The sequence below is a fragment of the Anopheles funestus genome, chromosome X (assembly GCF_943734845.2).
Source record: "Anopheles funestus chromosome X, idAnoFuneDA-416_04, whole genome shotgun sequence".
NCBI classification, from domain to species: Eukaryota; Metazoa; Arthropoda; class Insecta; order Diptera; family Culicidae; genus Anopheles; species Anopheles funestus.
In genome coordinates, this window is record NC_064597.1 from 4197675 (window position 1) to 4216737 (window position 19063).

Sequence of the window (19063 nt, forward strand, 5' to 3'; positions counted from 1 at the left end):
TTTTGTTATGATTTAATTTTTGATTTATATTCTGTAAAACTGTAACAGGGGGTTATAAACTCCATCCTCAAAAGCTGTCAATATTCAAATGGAACGAAAGTATCGGAACGGAACTTGTTATTTTTTCAAAAGGAACAGCAACACGAACCTGAGGTTCGGATAAAGAAGCGACATTAAAATTTAAGGATTTTATGGTTTCGTTCGGACTTTTATCTGCTGCGTGCACTTTATTTTTCAAATAGTAGTCCGTTTTTTCACTAGGAGGAATTGATTTCAACTAACTGTCAAATTTCTGACAGCTCCCAGAACTCAAGTTTATAACCCCCATTGTGAATACTTCTAGTGGCGTTAGTCGTTTCATATTTTTAATTTAGAGATTTTGAGTGTTTCGAGTTTTTGAAATATATTTTGTAAAATTGGGTTAAAAAATTAATTTAAAATAATCTAGTTAAACTTAAAGCAATAGTTCATTGTAAACAAATGCAACTCAATCTTTCAAAGGGGGGGTTATAAACTCCATCCTCAAAAGCTATCAATATTCAACTGGAACGGATCGGAACTATTTCATTTCGAAATTCGAACCGGAGCGGCCAACACTAGTTTTGTGTGCCCTTATTTAAGTCTTCTATTGTTCAGGTACGTCAGTTGGCAACCGAAGACATCGCGTTAGTTCTAATTAAGTGAAGCACGGTAACAGTAAAAGCAAGAAGCTTAACCTTAGAACATTGGAAGGTTTTTTCTCTCCTTTCTTCTTAACAAGCATCACAACAAGACGTTTCTAAAGCTTGCGAAAAGGGCTTTGGCCTTGGGTCTGCGTCTCACTTGTGTAGGAAATTCGCCGAATTTCTTCAAGAGAGTGCTTTTGAGCAACTGATCGCGTACGCCTAGCTTCGCCTTCGATTGGTTCACAAAACACTCATACACCCAACCACATCCTGTTGATCTATCGTCGTCCAGCAAGTTGGTACACTTTTCTTTGCCAATATTTACTGAAGTATCGAATTTGTGGGGATGAAAAACAAAACCACCGTTCTGGTGGCATATTGAGCAAAACTGAGCCCAAGCAACAGGATTTTTGAAAAACCCCCGTCTTGTAATGTAAGTATTGCACGATAGCAAAAACCTTGTTTACCGTACGATTGGAAATCAATCGAGCAGTGGCTGAAAAGTGTGTTGGTAACCAAACTGTCCATCCGGTTTGTTCCTTTCCCCAACCGGCGGCTATTGGAACTGTGTCTCTCGTCAACATATCGACAACAACACTTACCTCCATCGTATCGCAAATACTCTGCACATGGCTGGCAGTGTGTGACGATTGTGGTCCAAAGATGGCGGCAACACCGACACCCAACAAATGGCACACTGTGAATGCGTGAGCAGAGACAAGAAGCGTTAGTGACGTCAGTATCAGCGGAGCGGAGCGGATAGCACTTACCGCGCTTCGATGCGAGAAAGCTGTCCTGCGGTGAGATCCGTTCGATCTGGGCTAGCAACTTTGAACGGGGCAGTATCGTACGGTCGGAGTTAATCTTTTCCACTGCGTAGCGGAACGCAATCTCCTGATGGTCATCGTCGGGATGGAACAGTCCACCTGGGAAAGAGAACGAGAGAAAAAAGCCGATGGAGTAATGGACAATGCAAATAATCGCTGTAAAAAATACTAACAGAAACCTCAACAACTTTAGATCATTTTTTTTCAATTTTTTTTTCAATTTTTTATTCTCAACACCGTCTACGATTTCGTCCCATCAAATTACATGTCAAACATGAAAAGTTTCTAACGAAGTTTTCCAAGGGTTTATTTGCACTTTTGGCTAGAAATGTTTCATGGCTTCTTCAGAGATTCTCAACAAGTTTTGTAGTTTCTTTACAACAAAGTTTTCCGAAGTTTCTTTCATTGGTTCCAGCTATTGTACGGAGATTTTGTAGCACTTTTTCCCCACTCCTTTCGAATAGCAGTTTTACAGGTTTTGTTTAGATGATTTCCATATGTATTCTAGTAGAAGACTAAATATCAGTGCAGCAGTTTAAAAAGATGTTACAGGGTTACGGAATAGCGTTTATATGGTCCAATTTTTTGAGAATTTATCCAAAGTTTAAAGATTTAATTTAAAATACAAAAAAAACCTCTATCTCGGTACATATAAAGGAGTTTGTATATATGGAGTAGTTATACTGCTAACCATGTGATCATTCCCGATTAACTAGTTACTGGGCAATAAAAAAAGAAACGCGATAATAAGGGTCTTGACTCAGTCGTCCAGGGTCACGGCCCCATTATACATATCGAGCAATTTTGACGGGTAAGTTTCATAAAAAAACACACACCCAACGACTGAGTCATCGTAGCACTGGGGTTTGGTTGACTCAAAAATTCCAATTAATTTTATTACGCCAGAAACCCTGCTTCTTACCCCCCAAAAAAGCAGTACCAGCTAGTGAGGTGGGGAATGACGAAGATTTTAACAAAGATGGTCCGTCTCCCCTCAACGTCTTCCCCGAATTAGAACTACACGAATAAAGAAAGTGGATCGGAAAGGGTCAAGGAAGGGGAGGGATTAGGTACGGCAAGTAGACGGAGACATTTGGCAAAATGGGGGTTTTCTCTTTTGAGGTTATTTTCTTTTTTTTTTGTGTGGATAAAACCAAGTAACCTCTCTAGCGTTTACTACCTAAATCGTTACCATAAAATCGACAGAAACTTGGCTAAGAACCGTTTGCTCAAAAGCGTGTATAGAGGAACGAAGGTTATTGTCGGTATTGCAGAAAGGAGGGCAAAATTTTAGATCTGGAAATGCTGGTTTTTTTGTTGTTGCTTTCATTGTATTTTAGAATGAGTTTTAATAATATACTTTAGCAGCTTACGAGAATTGTACGAGCGTTACGTGCATGTAACGCCTGAAGGTATGCAATTTCGCAACCAAATCATGGATTATCGAGTGAATGATGTTATTAATGCTGATGAATTGCATACCTTTCGGGGGTAAAATGCAACGAAACGAAGTTTCAGTTGATTATCGTCGTTGATTAAAGAAGTTTGGATGTTTCGAGCTCGCCTATCGGTATCACGATAATGTAGCAGATTTTCAATATGCAGTAGAGAAGACTAAAGCATCACTCGAAACCACACACACACACTAGCTTCAGAAGTAATTACATTAGCCGCACTAAAAGCAAGTATCCCGGGCATGAAACTTTACCGCTTTACCGGGCCGTATGCCCCAGCAGCAGTTGGTAGAAGTTTTGATTTACGTACCATTTGCGTTGCGTTACGTACATCTTGTCAGAAGCTTACCGACCGCATTGGTGAGTAGTGACTGCCAGGTTGGCTCTACTATAACCACCCAAAAAGCTGTGTAGTTTAGAAAGAAATCAACACTTTACAGCAGATTATCTGCAAGGCATTCTTTGGTTGAAAACATTGGAAAACTCACTATTCCTTAGGCGAATTAAACCCTGTACGTTCTCTCCTTCTCCTTACACTCTACCCTTAAGCGATGAAAGCAGCAGGTGTGGCTGTGTTAGCTATCTAACCTTTTCATCCCTTTTGGGTATTGGTTGTTTGCAACTGCAAACACACAAAAAAACCCCAAACCTCCACGTCAATATCGAACAATCGTGGAGGGATTTTAATTCCCAACTTCTCGGTACTGTTGCTTTCCTTTTGTCACCTTACACAATTCTTAAGATGTTTCTACCACCTGACATTCCCCGGGTGACAGCTTTATCAAGTTTCTCTCGTTAGCTGTTTGGTGGTTTTTATGGTGGTCAAGCGATACATTTTCTATCTTTTCTTTTCTTTTCTTGCTACCCTTCTACACAAGCGATTCCCGTTTGGGGATTTGTTGTTCTATAGGTTTTTGGGAAGCTTGAAGTTCGGGATTGTTTAGTACATTCGTTCCACATGTTCGCCACGTATGTTTTTTTTAAATGTAGAAAAGATCTTCTATTGAAGTGTCGAACCAAAGCAATGGTAAAAGTAAAATAAAAAGAAATATCTACAATAGCAACACAATAGTCGTTCGATGAGATTTTTTGGAAGCATTCTGACTCCCATCGGAACTGAGCAAATGGTACCCAGAGTGATTGTGTCTGGCAATGGCAAACGTTGCCTTTTTTGAACTACTTTCATGTGCTTTCTTAGTGTTTTATTTATTGTTTTATATTTATTGTCATATTTAATCACCCCTTGCCTGCTTTGATCCACACCTTGATACGGGACAAATAATTTATCAACAAATTCTTTATAATGATATACCTCCGTTCTTATGCGCCACAACCCCCTGCGTTTCCAAATTCGTCACTCAGCGTTGTGCGTTCGAGCAGCACTAAGTGAACGTGAGCCTGCAGTCGTCGGGGATCGATTGTTTTTCGATCTATTTCTGGATTTTACCCGGTCCCGTACCATGGTTCGGTGACGGTTTCTTTCGTCTTTTGTGCGATTGCCTTTTTCCCCTTTTGTTTTTACCCTCCCCCTCCATTTTGGTACCGATTCCTGTTCCGACTGCCGATCATAGAATACATAAATCAACAGTGAACGGTTCTGCCCACTCGTGGCGCAGACATTCTATTCCCCGGATATCGACTCACAATTCGTGATTTGGTGTAAGACGAGGGAGGGTCGCATGAAAGCAAAGGGAGAGAGGGAGAGGAGGGGATAAAAAGGGAAACGGCCCGAGATGAAAACGATGGGCGGTTGCTATGAATGCTTGCAAATGACGAGAAAATGCTACGAATTCCTTTTTCCTATTCTTTCCTTCTTTTTTTTTGTTGTACATCTCTCTTAGCACCCCGGGGGCCGGAAATGAAGAGAATCCAATTCGTATTCGTCACCGCCGGTGGGTACGGAGCACATAGAGAAGAAGGATTTCCAAACAAATTCACCAGCACTGTGAAAAAGGGGGCTCTCATCACAATGCGGTAAAAGTGAATGGCGTAAAAGGGTGGTGGTCAGCGAACCTTGAAATAGAGCAGCATTGGACTATATCCACAACAAAGCACTAGTGTGCAGGGATTGTTCTTTGATGAAAGAAAAGAGAAATTTTCACATTCTACTGTGAAAACTAATACAAAATAGTTGTAGTATAATAATAGTAGCAGTAGTAGTTAGTACAGTGAAACTATGATTATCTATTAATCGTGGTTAGCTACTTTCCGAATAAGCGGACAACACGGATAATCGGTTAAATTTTTTCGGTTTAGCTGACATCGCACATAGGGATAACAGGTGGACATTTCGAAAAATAAATAAAAAATAAATAAATAAAATAAAAAATATATAAAAATAAATAAAATTAATGAAAAATAAAACGAATGACCTGTTTGATTTTCCTGTTTGAATTAAATTTCTATATTAGGACAACAATTTTTTTTTTAATCATTAGTATATTACTCCTGCATTATTTACCAATTATTCGTTCCGGAGTGTAAACGTCAAATTTGTGATTAGAACTGTCAATTTCTTGAGTAGCACGAATAATCCAGCATCCCGAATAATACGGCATCCCGAATAAACCGCATCCTACTCTATTTGATCTACTTTTGTTTATTCTACTTCTAAAATCATTCAAAAGGGGCGGTGATAAACGGCGCCCGTCCACAGGGCAGGGACCGGGTTCAAATCCCACCCCGGACCATCCCCCCGTAGCATGGACTGACTATCCTGCTACGTGGTAAAATAAGTCTTGATACGGCCAGGCCGTTCTAACCGAGAAAAAAAAACAACGAAAATTTTTTTTTAGTCGTGAGCTCATTGGTCCTGCATTGTTTACCAATTATTCGTTCCGGAGTGCAAACGTCAAATTTATGATGAGAACTGTCAGTTTCTTAAGTAGCACGAATAATCCGACAACCCGAATAAACCGCGTCCTACCCTATTTGATTTACTTTTTCTTTTCTTCTACTTATTAAATCAGTCAAAAATTACTTCAACTAAAATCATACAATATTCCACGAGTGCGTCAATTTGATGCTGCTCGACCAAGCTGAATTTCAACGCGTGGTAATGACACCGAAAAATAAATTCATTATTGCAGATACAATTTAAAAAAAAAGCACACAATATCGGCCAACTGGTCCAGCACACTGTTGAGCAGCACTTGAGTGAGGCATATCTGCCGATGAACGTTCGGTTGTGCTGCTAGTTGTGGAAAAGAAAGCACGTCGCCGACAACAAACGCGTGACGGGAGTCCACAGATAGCAAAACAGTCACGAGCTGCTAGCTCGTCGATGGTTGAGAACGGGGTGATAATTTTCCATTATCAGATTAAAATCCATTTCCCTATCGAAATGATGGAAGTGCGAGTGATGGGCAGGATGGAACGATGTGGAAGGATTGCTTTAAAAGCAATTACGATTGTTCTTGCCGCACTGTGTATGGCCCCAATGTTGGATGGAGCACCGACTGTTATTGCCTAACCATATGTCCCGGGATGGTCCGTGCTGCTGCAGCAGCAGCATTTCAGTTAATGAAATTGACACTACAATTAGCATATTACGAGCGCGGTTCGAGTGATGTTCCGGTAACGGTAGAGAGTTGGTCCGAGGTTAACATACACAACCGGAAAGCCACACCCATTCGGGTGGTTGGCAAATATTTGCCCCTACACTAGGTAAGGAGTGGAAAGCGTTCAATGATCGCATCGATGATCACAACCGAAGGTTAAGCGCTTTTCATTTCCGCACAGCTATCAACGGATGTCTTTAAACGAATATTCAAAGAAAATGAACGATAACAAAGTGACTGCGACCAGGGAAAACAATAATGCTATCTTCTCCCGTCTAGCTCCTTCGCTCAGATCAAATAAGGAGTCCTTTACTTACGGCGCTGCCTTTTGCCACACTTGATTTATCTTCGCCGTTTTTCGCTGCGCGGAATTTACAAGTCAAATGTCAATTACTTTCGCTCACTTCGTCAGGCAAGGCCTCCTTATCTTTGGGCCCTTTTTGGGGCAACGCTACCGGTTGCAGATAAAATGGCACAAAATAAACTCTGCCACTCAGAAATAAACACGCCCTGCCAGCTAATGAAAAACGCAAACAAACCGTCCGAAAAAAACGTATACGTGAATCAGATTTTGTGGGTAAGATTTTCGTTTTGTCACCATCACCGCCAGCGTCCACTCGGTGGTGACGGCTTTTGTACGGGTTTCGTGTTAAATGCCGGAAAATTGCAGCAATTAACACCCCTGAAAAAGGCGGAGTGGGTATTGGAAAAGAAAAAAAATCCCGTTTTTTGGTCACCTCAGACACTCGGTACGATCTTTTCCTCTATCTCTCTATCTCTTTCTTGTTTGTTTGTTTTTTTGGGGGGCGAACGAAAAAGGGATAATGTCACAACAACCGTTCGCTTGGTTGGTGGTTGATTTTGGGTTTTTTTGCCTTTTTGCTATTTTTATCGCGATACGGTTTCAACGTACATAACTGCACCCGGTTGAACTTTTGTGTTGTCTGACAACAACAACAACAAAAAATGTTAATGTTAGCCCTCGAGCTGTCACATTGCGCCAGTGTTGGTGTTACCGAGCTGAACGAGCTGTGCGGGGGTAGTTGGTTTTAACCGCAAAGAAAAAAAATTTCGCTCGAATGGTACCAGCAATCGGGTGTGAGTTGATCATGGATTTTAAATGATGAAAGTGACATGAAACGTGTTTTATGTTTAACTCCTTTTCAACATTGTTAGTAGCTTCTTAATCAACTTACACCTAATTTCAAGGAAAGTGTAAAATTCGTGTGTTAAAGAGATTGAGATTAAAAAAATAAAACAAAAACTAAAAACAAGAGAGAGAGAGAGAGAGAGAGAGAGAGAGAGAAACAAGAGAGACGCGTTTTTATTTCTTTATATCTAAAACTTAAAATAAACGTAATGGAGACGCATGGTGGCTATCAAATGGAGGCGCCCGGTACTTTGTAAAAATGGATAGTAGAGGCGTCTCATTCAGTTCAGGAATAGAAAAAAACAAAAAAACGAAGTTTTTGAAACTATATCGTGACTAGGGTTAGTAAATGTGAATATGAAAGCTTTCCTATACATACAGACAACCCAGTGTGATTGTTTGTTTTGCGAATAGAGGTAATGTCCTCTTGTATGGGTGTGTGTGTGTGTTTTTTTTTTTCAAATTTAATATTTTCAAAGTGCAGCAGCTGTACACCAACATCAGGCAGTTGTGTTTGTTTCCATTTGTTTTTTTTCGAGAGCAGACAAAAATGCAAATCATTCCCAAACGTTGTTGCTTGCTCGGCTGTTTGCCATTTTTTTTCCTTCACCCGCTCCCCCTCTCCCCCTTTTTCTGATTCATCGCAAGCGAACGTATTATCAACCACGCTTCATAATGCATCAGCAAAAGTTTGACACGTACAAGCAGTGCTTTCACGACACCATTGGGTGCACAGAAGAGCAATCGTCAAGCGATTGCTCGCAATTATTCGCCAACGGTCGTGCAAACACCGGACATAGATTAAGAGGGATGAACGACCCGAAAACGACACTCCAGTGAAGCCGTTTCAACAAAAAAAAACAACAAAAACAAAAACGGTTGCTTTCATGGCGTCCGTCCATCAACGGTTGGTGGTTCTGGCGTAAATGGTGGTGCTTGAATTGGGCACCACATGCGCCGTAAACACCCGCCGGTTCACCCCGTCCCCCCGATCACGTCACCTCTGGCACGTACGGATGGTGGCCATATCTTTGTCATTGTCAATGTGACGTTTGTCTCGTCTGCATCACCTCACCAACGGACCGTACAAGCTGTCAGGTTTGTCGTTTTAATTTCGAAAAACCTCAACCCATGCTTAAGCTTTGCTGCTACCATGCGTATATGTTGCTGTGTGTGTGTCATACTGATCACCAGCACGTTTGCTATCTCCATCGGGTGCCGCCATCTTTCGTTGTGTGTGTGTTTTTGTTATTTTTTTTTATTCTTTTGCTGTATTTTGACCATCCATCAGGCGAACCTCATCCTCATCAGCCATTCACGAGCATAGAAGTGGTTGAGGTGCCTCTTGACAAAAGCTGAATCGGGCAGACGTCAACTATGGTGCGATTTCAAATATTTTCCACCATCAGAAAAGCTTCACCGCTCACCCCCTTGCCCCGGAGATGATTACACTTTTAGCCGGGACGTAGTACAATCTGCTGTTGTTGATGCTGTTTCATTCTTACTCCTATCCTGCCCCCCCCCCCCCCTCCCCCTCACAAACCGTCCCAATCATGTTGTTTTATTGTTGAATATAAAGTCTTCTTTGCTAATACCACGGGTTAGGCGTGAAAATTGCATTCATTGCATGCACTCACGTTCGTGTGTGTGTGATAACCATGAAGACGAAAAAACTATCTAAACACAAGCTTATATCACCCATTTTGATGTATGAAGTAGCGGAAAATAGAACATAACTATTGAAAGCAAAATGATCTCACTGTTCCGTCCCAAATAGGTCGAGCGAGAGGACAAAAGGTTAAGAGTCATTTGTACCATATGGACAATTGTTATTTAAAAGTGTTTTTTTTAGAATCGAAAGCTCTTGTTGGTGAATATTTTCTTTTCAAAAAAAGCTCGAAGACTTGGTCGTTATGGATTACATTAGCCCTAGATATCTAGAGATCCAGAGATCCTAGATTAATGCTATCCAACAAGTAGATAAGGTGTGGAGATTCCTACATCACGTTCCCGTAAAGTATATTATCTTTCCTTCGGGACATTCGGATATTGCGGACACTGAAGCGTCGTATGAAAGCTGCCTTCTTCAACAAGAACTCCTTATAAAGGAGGATACTCTGACGAAATCTCGGCCCATCATCTGTAGAAAATGTTCTGGAAGAGATCAAAGATACGAAGAATTACCAAGAATTTTTACTATGTCCCAACTCTTTCAATATCCAAATGAGGATGGAATATACTCTGACGAGATCTCGGCCCATCATCTGGAGGAAATGATCTGGAAGAGATCAAAGATACGAAGAATTATCAAGGATTTTCACTACGTCCCAACTCTTTCAATTTCCAAATGAGAATGGAGGATACTCTGACGAGATCTCGACTCATCATCTGGAGGAAATGATCTGGAAGAGATCAAAGATACGAAGAATTACCAAGGATTTTCACCATGTCCCAACTCTTTCAATTTCCGAATGAGACATGACCTCCAGAACTTTGTTGGGAAAAATTCACCAAAAATTTTGAGTCCATACTGGAGAAATTTTTCATCACCGAGATTACGAAAGAGTCTTGAACTTTACTGACGTTCAAGCCAAGCTGTCGCAAGATCACTTAAATATTCAAGGATTTTGTTATCATTTTTAGCTCTTTTTCATCGCCATTAGTAGTTATTGTTTTTATTTCAAATGTCTAACTTTCTCTCAACAATGAACTCAATTTCTTCAATTTTCTTTCCAAACCATTATTGAAAACAGCAAATCTTGTCTTATTTTATGCTTGTTATTTTGTTTCGCCGTACAGGCTCAAAAAGACATCAATATTATTATAACCTGTGACTGTACCGCACCCGCTATCACATCCACATGTCTACAATTATTCAAAAGCACCCAAAAGACACTCGCCTTCACTGTCACCCAAAAGCCTGTAAGATATTCATTCTACTGTCGTCTCGTACCGGTAAACGTTCACACTGATTGCCATGCAGGGAACGAAAGCATTATGGGTCTGGGTCTATCCCCAGCCAGCAATATAGGTTGTACCGTCCAGGCACGGGTTCCCAGGCACCTTGCCCACAGTTTGTGGAAGCATGATTGATGGCTCTTGGAATGACCAACGTCACGCTAGTGCCGTGTGTATGACTTTACCGGCCGAACGTTTCGTACATCGTGAAGCAATTTTACCAAATATCCCACGGCGTCTACTACCCTCCCAATGAACCGTCTGCAGATGAAGAAAAATGGTTCAAACACTAACAGTGAGGAACGAAAAAACAAAACAAACAACCGTAACGATCCAACCACAATCATCCTGACCGCTGGCTTGGGAAACGGTCAATAAATTATGACAATGTTTATGATGTAACAGTGTTTGTTTCTTCTTTTCGTTTGGGTTTTTTGTGTTTCAAATTATTTTTATTGCCATTTCGATGAGCACACCCAAGGGATTGCGATGAGTCTGCGAAGTAAAAACCATTCTCTTTAAAGCAACGAAATTCTCTCATTCCATCGGAAGGGCTAACTAATCACTTCATTCGCTTTTATTCCATTTCAACTCCATCTTTCGCCTCGTTTCACATCGATCAAACGAAAAGTCACTTGACAGTCGGTGGTGCAATCGTTTCACATTTTCCCGCCCTAGCTGACTTCCCACTGGCACACGAAAAAAAAAACAGGGGAAAGGCGATAAGTTTGCAGTGCAGACCGGTAGCCTAAAACAGCACACCTACACCACACTCAAACGTCAGAACCAGACTCGTTACGCCATCGGAAAACCGGAGCAAAACCCTTCTGTCAGCACCAGATGCTTCTACACGGGAACGCATTAGGGGCGTAACAAGGAGATGAAAAAAAAACCACGTGCGAACACTTTGAATGGTTCCTGCTCGAGAGAATGAACTACTCCGAGGGAGGAAGTAGAGGGAAACTATCAAGAGGAAAAGGATGAAGGCCGATAAAGTATTAAGGTATTATTGAACAGCATCCGTTTTCGTTCCGGATTGACTACGAAAGATCGTACACAATTTTAGTTTGGGTCTTCTAGGGCTGCCTTTAGCGTGGTGTGCGAAAAACTAGAAAATGAATACATTTTACTTAAGTAGAACAGGCTGAGATCAGAGAAAAAACATATTTGCTCGGTTCGAAAATTTACAAGAAATCTTGATAAAAATTTGTTTTCACAACAATTTTCTTACACCCAGCAGTGTTCTACGAATCCTATTTAAATTCTATTCCAAAGTCCCAAAAAAGCAATTTCTCGGCACACGTTCCTTCTTTCATCGGGGAGGGTAAAAATCCTTTCAACGAGATTAAACTGCACACACATCATCACCGCTCGACGATGATCATCAACGTTGCGGACATTCTAGCTCAATCACATTTATGTGCTTTACGTAACGAAAAACTTTCAATGCGCCCGGTTAGACAACAAAACCGCCAGAACAAGTGTGTGTGTGTGCCAGACGAATGGGAAAGGTGACATCAAACGGTACACACTATCACTTTCATCTTTCGTGTTTCGGGGACCCGGTTTCGTTCATTCCTGCGGTACGTTTTTGGGGTCGAATGAATCTTTTATTTTCTTTTCGCTTTTAACAGGGTTTAGTTTATAAGACAACGTAACTCTTTCTCACACCGTTGGGAAGGAAATGAAACAAAAAGAAAATGAAATTTTCAACAAAAAAGAAGATAACTTCCCACTGGAGACTGGAGTGTTATAGACATAAACAGCTTCCACACGGTGTGCTTTTGCTTTTGCCTGTGCTGACACCAATAAAAGCTTTCTCATTTATGCATTTAGCGTGAAATGAAATTGAAAACCCAAGTTAAACACTATACATTCTCAAAATTCACATAAAGAAATGGGTTTCTTAATTAACGAAATTCCCATTTTTACAGCTTCACCGGGATTAATGTACAGAGATCGCTAATACAGTGTGTAACACAATTAAAAGCGTGTTCGTTTTTTTTAAGGTAAGAGGAGAAACTTGGGAAAAGAAAAGATGTTTAACAAAGTCGTTTGAAAAAAGTTTCTTGAAATTAATTGAAAGTATTGTAAAGCATGAGGTCGAATCCCACTTCTGAGATGTAATGGCCGCACACGGAAAATACCCCTTCTGAATCGTAAACTCCACGACAGAAGACACGGTTATCAGAGCAAACTGCACTCGGAAGAACAGAAGAACAGAAGAACAGAAGAACAGAAGAACAGAAGAACAGAAGAACAGAATAACAGAAGAACAGAAGAACAGAAGAACAGAAGAACAGAAGAACAGAAGAACAGAAGAACAGAAGAACAGAAGAACAGAAGAACAGAAGAACAGAAGAACAGAAGAACAGAAGAACAGAAGAACAGAAGAACAGAAGAACAGAAGAACAGAAGAACAGGAGAACAGAAGAACACGATTTAATCCACCGTAAAAAAGTACTAGCCGTATAATTATGTTACGCACTGTAAAAACATTTAATTTTTTTTCATATTGCAAATCACCGAATAAACACTGCAAGCAAAGAAGAAAAACATCATTTAAAAAATGAAACGCAACTGCCAAAGCATAGTTAAAGTAACACATTAACAAAATAATGTTCAGCGCATTCGGTCTCGGACCAACAGAACAAAGCAAACAATGTAACTGCAAATTGAAAACAGAGTGAACAGAGTGAAGCAGTGAACAAGTGGAATTATATTTTTCTTCTTTTTTTTCCTTGTTGTAACATAATATCCGTGTAAGAGGCACAAAGGAGAAAAAATAAATAGCGATTTCAGGCACACATTTCTGCCTCCAAAAAACATTGGAACATGGTAAGAGCCACATCGAAAATTAGCTCTCAGAAAGAAAGGGGGGGAAAACGCCGGATTAATTCCGATACACTTGGGACTTAGCGAAAATTCCACAAAAGCATCTCGGTGCTGCATGGCAAAGCTATTTTTTCTGCTGTTGCTTTGAGCCACCGTGTTGAGCTGGCCTATTTGTTGCTTATAACACGGTTGCACCAGTGGCAAGGAAGTAAGGGACACAAGGGAAAATTATGGAATAAAATCTAGTGAAAAATTGTTACATTACATAAACACACACACAGGGGTGATGTAAAGGGGAGGATGCAAAAATGGGCTTTTCTTTGTGAGTGTATGTGTATGGTTTTTTTTCGCTCTTTTTCGCTCTTTTTTTATTCATACCATCCATTAACGTTCAATATTGCTTTCAAATGCAAGATCGACAGGTTTGAATGTGTGCGTGTGCATACTTATTCGTCGGATCCCGGTGGAACACACATTTTCCACCGGTCTAACAGAATAAAACCCCGCTGAAATGGGAGTTGGTTGGGTGACGAAGGGGTGGTGGAATGAGAGGAGAGAAGGAAGGGGTGTTCGTATTTGTACCGCTCCATTCATCGGAAAGAAAGCTGGTACGCTAAATTCGTTACATGGAAATGAATCGAATAAATTGTAATCATTTTAAGTACGCCTCACGGTACTGTATGCACACAAACGAACGATGTAGGGGAAAGAAAACCTGGTGGAAAACCAGGTAACGATGGCATGCAGATGGCTTTAAGCGAGACGGTGGACCAAACAACAAAAAAAGGGGAGGAAGAAAAATCAGCGTGAAATGTCCATATATAGGAGACACCCTGGTGCTTAATTTGCCGCTCTGCTATTCGACCCCCAAATAGGGGGGTGGGGGGCGGAGAAGAAAATGTCGTACATTTTCGCACCGAACCCGTAAAATGGAGAGCAAAACCGAAGAACGTCAGGGATCGCTTTTTTCCCATTGGAATAAACACACCCCTGGGGAAGGGAAGGGATGAGGAAAAGCGAAGGGGAGGGGGGTGCTAGGTGCGTAAAAAAAAGTTCGATGGCCTGCTTGCCGCTGCATGCAAACCATACCACTGAATTATTCTGACAAAATGCATGACGAAACGGAAGGTGGATGGCAACCGGGATGTTGAGAAAATCGGGAAATGAGTGAAGAGGAGAGGAGGGAACAAAAAAAAGAAAAACATGGAAAAATGCCGGAAAAATTCTTTTCCGTTTCACAATCCATCGTGCTACCACTATTCTTCTCCGGCCACAGAAGGCTCTCTCTCTCTCTCTCTCTCTCTCTCTCTCTCTTACTTTTTCTTTCTCTTTCTCTCTCTCTCTCTCTCTTCTGACCAACGACCCCCTTCATTGTTACCTGAATGTTAGTTTTTTTCGATTTTCCACTTCCTTTCACGGGGCAGTTTTTCTTGATGGGAAAATTTGCTGCATGTACCAAAAGCAAAAAAAGGCAACTTACATGAATAGGTTGTAGCAAATATGTTACCATTTTGTTATTTGGTACCGTTTTTTTTTCGGGGTGGAGAAATTTTCTTACCGCGTGGTGTGAAAATGGTTTCTGGCTTTCAACGTTTGTCACACCCCTCTTTTGCTTGTGTCGTCGTTCAAGTGCTGTTTCGTTGTTCCTTTCTAATATCTGCTTTTTTGTCTTCCTTTTTTGTAAGCTGTGTTACATTAATTAGGCGACCGTTTGGCACAACCGTTCGCATTAGAACGTTATTAGATTAAATATCTACCTTTTCCTGTTCACAAATCTCATACGTAAACGGTTCGGATCCGTGTGGAAAATTTCCCCCATTTGGGTAGGAACGAACTTCACGTTTCAATATTTTCGCATTCGCACCTTGTTTAATTCATATCCCTTCAGATTTATTGTTTCTTCTGCACACAGGTAGACAATACTAATTTTTAAGAATTGTATCGGGCTTTTTTTCTTCTACCTTTTAAATTGAATCAACTGTCCGGAACGGGAACGAACAGGGGGGTTCCCCTTATACTTAATTGTGTCCACTGATTGGGTTTCACTAATTGTGAAAAGGGACTTTCACTCTGATTGCTTTCCCACTTCTGACACGTCGGAGGGGTGAAAGCGTGACTATTTCACACCCATCTGAAAAGTGAATCATGAACACTCGCACAGGACACAAAAGAAGGATACAGAAACACACTTTGGCTCCTTTTTTTGTTATTTATTATTTCGAAAGGTCCACACACACACACACACACCCTTATTATTTTTCTTGAGTAGATGATTTTGTGATGTGTCATGACGCATTTTTGGGCACTGTTCCCGTCACGGCAAGCTAACAAGCTTGAAGTCCGAATACTCGAAGCCCAAAAGCATACAAAACAAATATTGCCCCTTTTTTATGAACCTTTTTTCTGTACAACTATGCAAACACAGATAGGGAATATGTACAGTCATGTGTGAAGCAGTTGACGTGACATCACTCTCCAAAGCGACGAACCCCAATTTGATTATGAAGCGTGAAGGATTGAATGAAGGACGTGCTCGTGCTCGAAGGTCAGCTTGTGGATGGACTTTTAGGTTGTTGATTTTAACATTTTAACGCTCAATTTAATTCCCATCCACAACCACACCGGGTTGAGTGACTCGATGCACCTTTGCTAGCAGAGAGAGAGAGAGTCCTCACTCCCTTTGTTGGGAGTGTGGCGAAACGAAAGCGAAGAACCTGAGAGTGTTTTAGCTTTTACACCTAAAACCTACCAGCGGTGCGGTTCAGTATTTATAAATACCTGCAACTTGCAGATATCAATGTTTAGAATTTCTTTTTTCGAGCAAATGGAGACGCCTGGTAGTTCACGAATTGATGCGAAAGGTTTTTGCCAATGTTGATGTTGATTGCGGTCCGACTGAACCCCCCCCAGTTGCAGATAGTGTTGGTGGAAAATTTATGCTTTACCCATTGGAAAACACACACTCCAGCTACCCCCGTTTGCAGAATGGAAAACCCCGCTAACGTTAAGGGGGTTGTTATGGGGGGTGAGTTGCACAAAATTAGCAACACTCCCTTCCCACGTTAACAACCATCCATAAATGTAGTATCACGCACAATGCTGACGCAACTATTCTCACACAGCAGGACGGGTAGAACGTAGCGCGGGAAAAACAGTTTTTGTTTCGCAAATGGAAAATTAACCCCCGATAGTCAATACATTAATTATACGGTATTCGTATGTCGATGGTAAACGTTGATAAAAGGTGAGCTGTGTATGGGGTTGCATTTATTTGTCGTATAATTTATGTTCTCAAATAACTGAAGCGAATTTTATTGAGCTACCATTGATGCGATATTTCGCACACAAAATTTCCACGTGGTTGGGCGGATTGTTCTTTTTAATACGGTCCCCTTTATTGGTTAACGTTTAACAAACTACTCGTAGTAACATTTTTAAAAAGTGTTTTTTTTTTATTACACGAGAGTTGGTTTCATAACCAAAAGCGTTCGGTTGATATACAACACAAATGAGAAACCATTTCCGTTCGGCAATCAAATATTTCGCTGTTGGCATACCACTAGCAGGCAAACAGCTATTCATGTCCACATTCGAACAAACATATTTTTAACTAAACACAATTAAACGATGGACAATAATTTCCCTTTTATGCACAAACAAATGAGCAACATGTAACAGCGCCCGTGGTTACACTGCTGGACATCATTATTGTGGAATGTTTTTATTTCCTCCCATCAATAAATACGAACTAGCTTACTCGGGAACATCGGCAAATTTGATTGAACTATTGCGCACAATAAACGCAACCACCTTGTGTGAGTGCCACATTTAATTACCTGCCACATAATTGATTCATATTGATTCATAAAACACCACACCAGCACCATCGCGGATAATTAATTACAAATGTTCTACCGGAGGTTTTCTTCATTCCGGGGAAAAATAATCAACTCACGCCGCAGCTGGTTAGCGGGAATTAAACAACAAACAAAAATAAATAAAATTCATTTTTCAACCGAATAGAATAACCGTTGCTAGTTCAACGGGGGGTGGAAAAAAGCAATCACTCCTACTCGTGTGGGTGACTTTTCCCCGCTTACGCGTAAATGTTCAATTTCCCGTTTCGCTGGCAGTAAGTTTTATTCCCTCCTTCTCAACGCAGCAAAACCTCGGAAAGGGAGGTTGGCCTCAGAAATATGTCGCACGGCGCAATTTATGAGAATATTTCGAACCGCTCTGAGGCGGAAAGTTTCGATTGAGACGAGGAAAAATTTGCCATTTTCCAAACCCCCCCCCCCCCTTCAAAAAACTTACCCAAAAACGCTTTCCACTCTTGGGTACCGATTGGGTGGACAGCGGAAATGGATGGCTTTTAGCAGAAACCGATTGAAAACTCGCTCGTTTTTCGGTTCATAATGCTTTCGTCCAATAAAACGAGAAAAAAACCCAAACTGCCTGAACAGTGTGAAAGGAAGCAAAAATGTGAAGAAGGGGTAAAGAGGAGGGGGATGGGGGGAGGAAAGGGAATTGGAGTGAAATTTTCCTCACCTCACCGTCACCCCGTTCCGCAAGCTTTTTCGCTTTGTCTTGCCAGCTGCTGGACGATTTTATCTAATTTCCCTCCAAAAACGCAGGACGTTGCTTCGGCGCGGATCGAGGACGAGTAAAAAGACTAAGATGAGGAAGGGGGAAAATGGGGAGCGAGAGAGAAGGAGAGGGTGAACTTTTGTTACTAATTTGCTTCCCAAAAACATCCCTGCAACGACTTTCAACTTCTCATCCACTCACCCCCTTTCCGGGGGGTGGAAAAGCGAGAAGGTCGAATGGTTGAAGGAGAAGGAGGGGGAGACAAGGAGGGTAGGGCTGAAAATCTATTCCAGTTTTACCTAAGGCGGGATGCTGTTCCATCGTAAAAGTATCCTTTCCCACCTCACACACACTTTCAAGTATCGTCTAGGTTCGAGCAAAAATGCGTTTCTATAAAATTCATCATCAGGCAATGGGTTGGACTGGGTATCAACCGGGTTGGAAATGGAAATAACATGCTTGGGAAGGAATGCCTTCCCGAGGATGTTCCCCGTTTTTTTTTTTACGCCAATCGGAGACCCTTCTGTAAGCCGTCTGCCGACAAACCGCACTGCCGTCGCATACGTAAAAGCAAACACGAATCAAACAAGTTTCGCACATACAGTGAGGGACGGTTGAAGAGAGTCATTAATTTTTTTTTAAGTAAAGTTTACATCGAGAAGAGCTCGGCAGTTCGATTTTAGTGGGATGGTGTGACCTTTAAGATATTTTTATAAAAATTCTGAAATTAAAAAAATAATTTTTTTACTTCAAAAGTGCTGCCATTATTTTGTCGTTTACTGTAGACGTTTGAAAACGATGCAGCTTGTGTGATGGTTGTGTGTCCTTAGTAAACTTTTTTTCTTTGTAGTAAAGGTACTGCTTCTTTCTCTCTCTCTCTCTCTCTCTCTCTCTCTCCACCCTCTCTTCCCTGATCCATCTACAGTCAATTTATCTCGAAGCGATCCGTAAACAAGTCCCTTCGGGGAGGAAGATTTTTACTTCCTTCTGTGCTCGAGGTGGGAAACAAACGACAACAGACATCCTT

The 19063-nt window shown here is 41.1% G+C and overlaps 1 protein-coding gene and 1 long non-coding RNA gene across 10 annotated transcripts in view; one reads left to right on the forward strand and one right to left on the reverse strand.

The window, feature by feature from the left end:
* Nucleotides 1–5413, forward strand: part of LOC125765402 (uncharacterized) — a 99180-nt gene extending 93767 nt beyond the window's left edge. Inside the window, exon 3 of the long non-coding RNA XR_007418553.1 lies at nucleotides 4788–5413. This is a non-coding gene — a long non-coding RNA (uncharacterized LOC125765402). The remainder of the gene's footprint in view (nucleotides 1–4787) is intronic.
* LOC125765287 (glutamate receptor ionotropic, kainate 2) overlaps nucleotides 1–19063 on the reverse strand; it is a 97796-nt gene that overhangs the window by 71336 nt on the left and 7397 nt on the right. For all 9 annotated transcript variants that reach the window (XM_049430318.1, XM_049430308.1, XM_049430254.1 and 6 more), the window contains 2 exons: nucleotides 1436–1591; nucleotides 1268–1362 (listed from right to left, as the gene is read on the reverse strand). In XM_049430318.1, the coding sequence (XP_049286275.1) occupies nucleotides 1268–1362; nucleotides 1436–1591 (251 nt within the window). The remainder of the gene's footprint in view (nucleotides 1–1267; nucleotides 1363–1435; nucleotides 1592–19063) is intronic.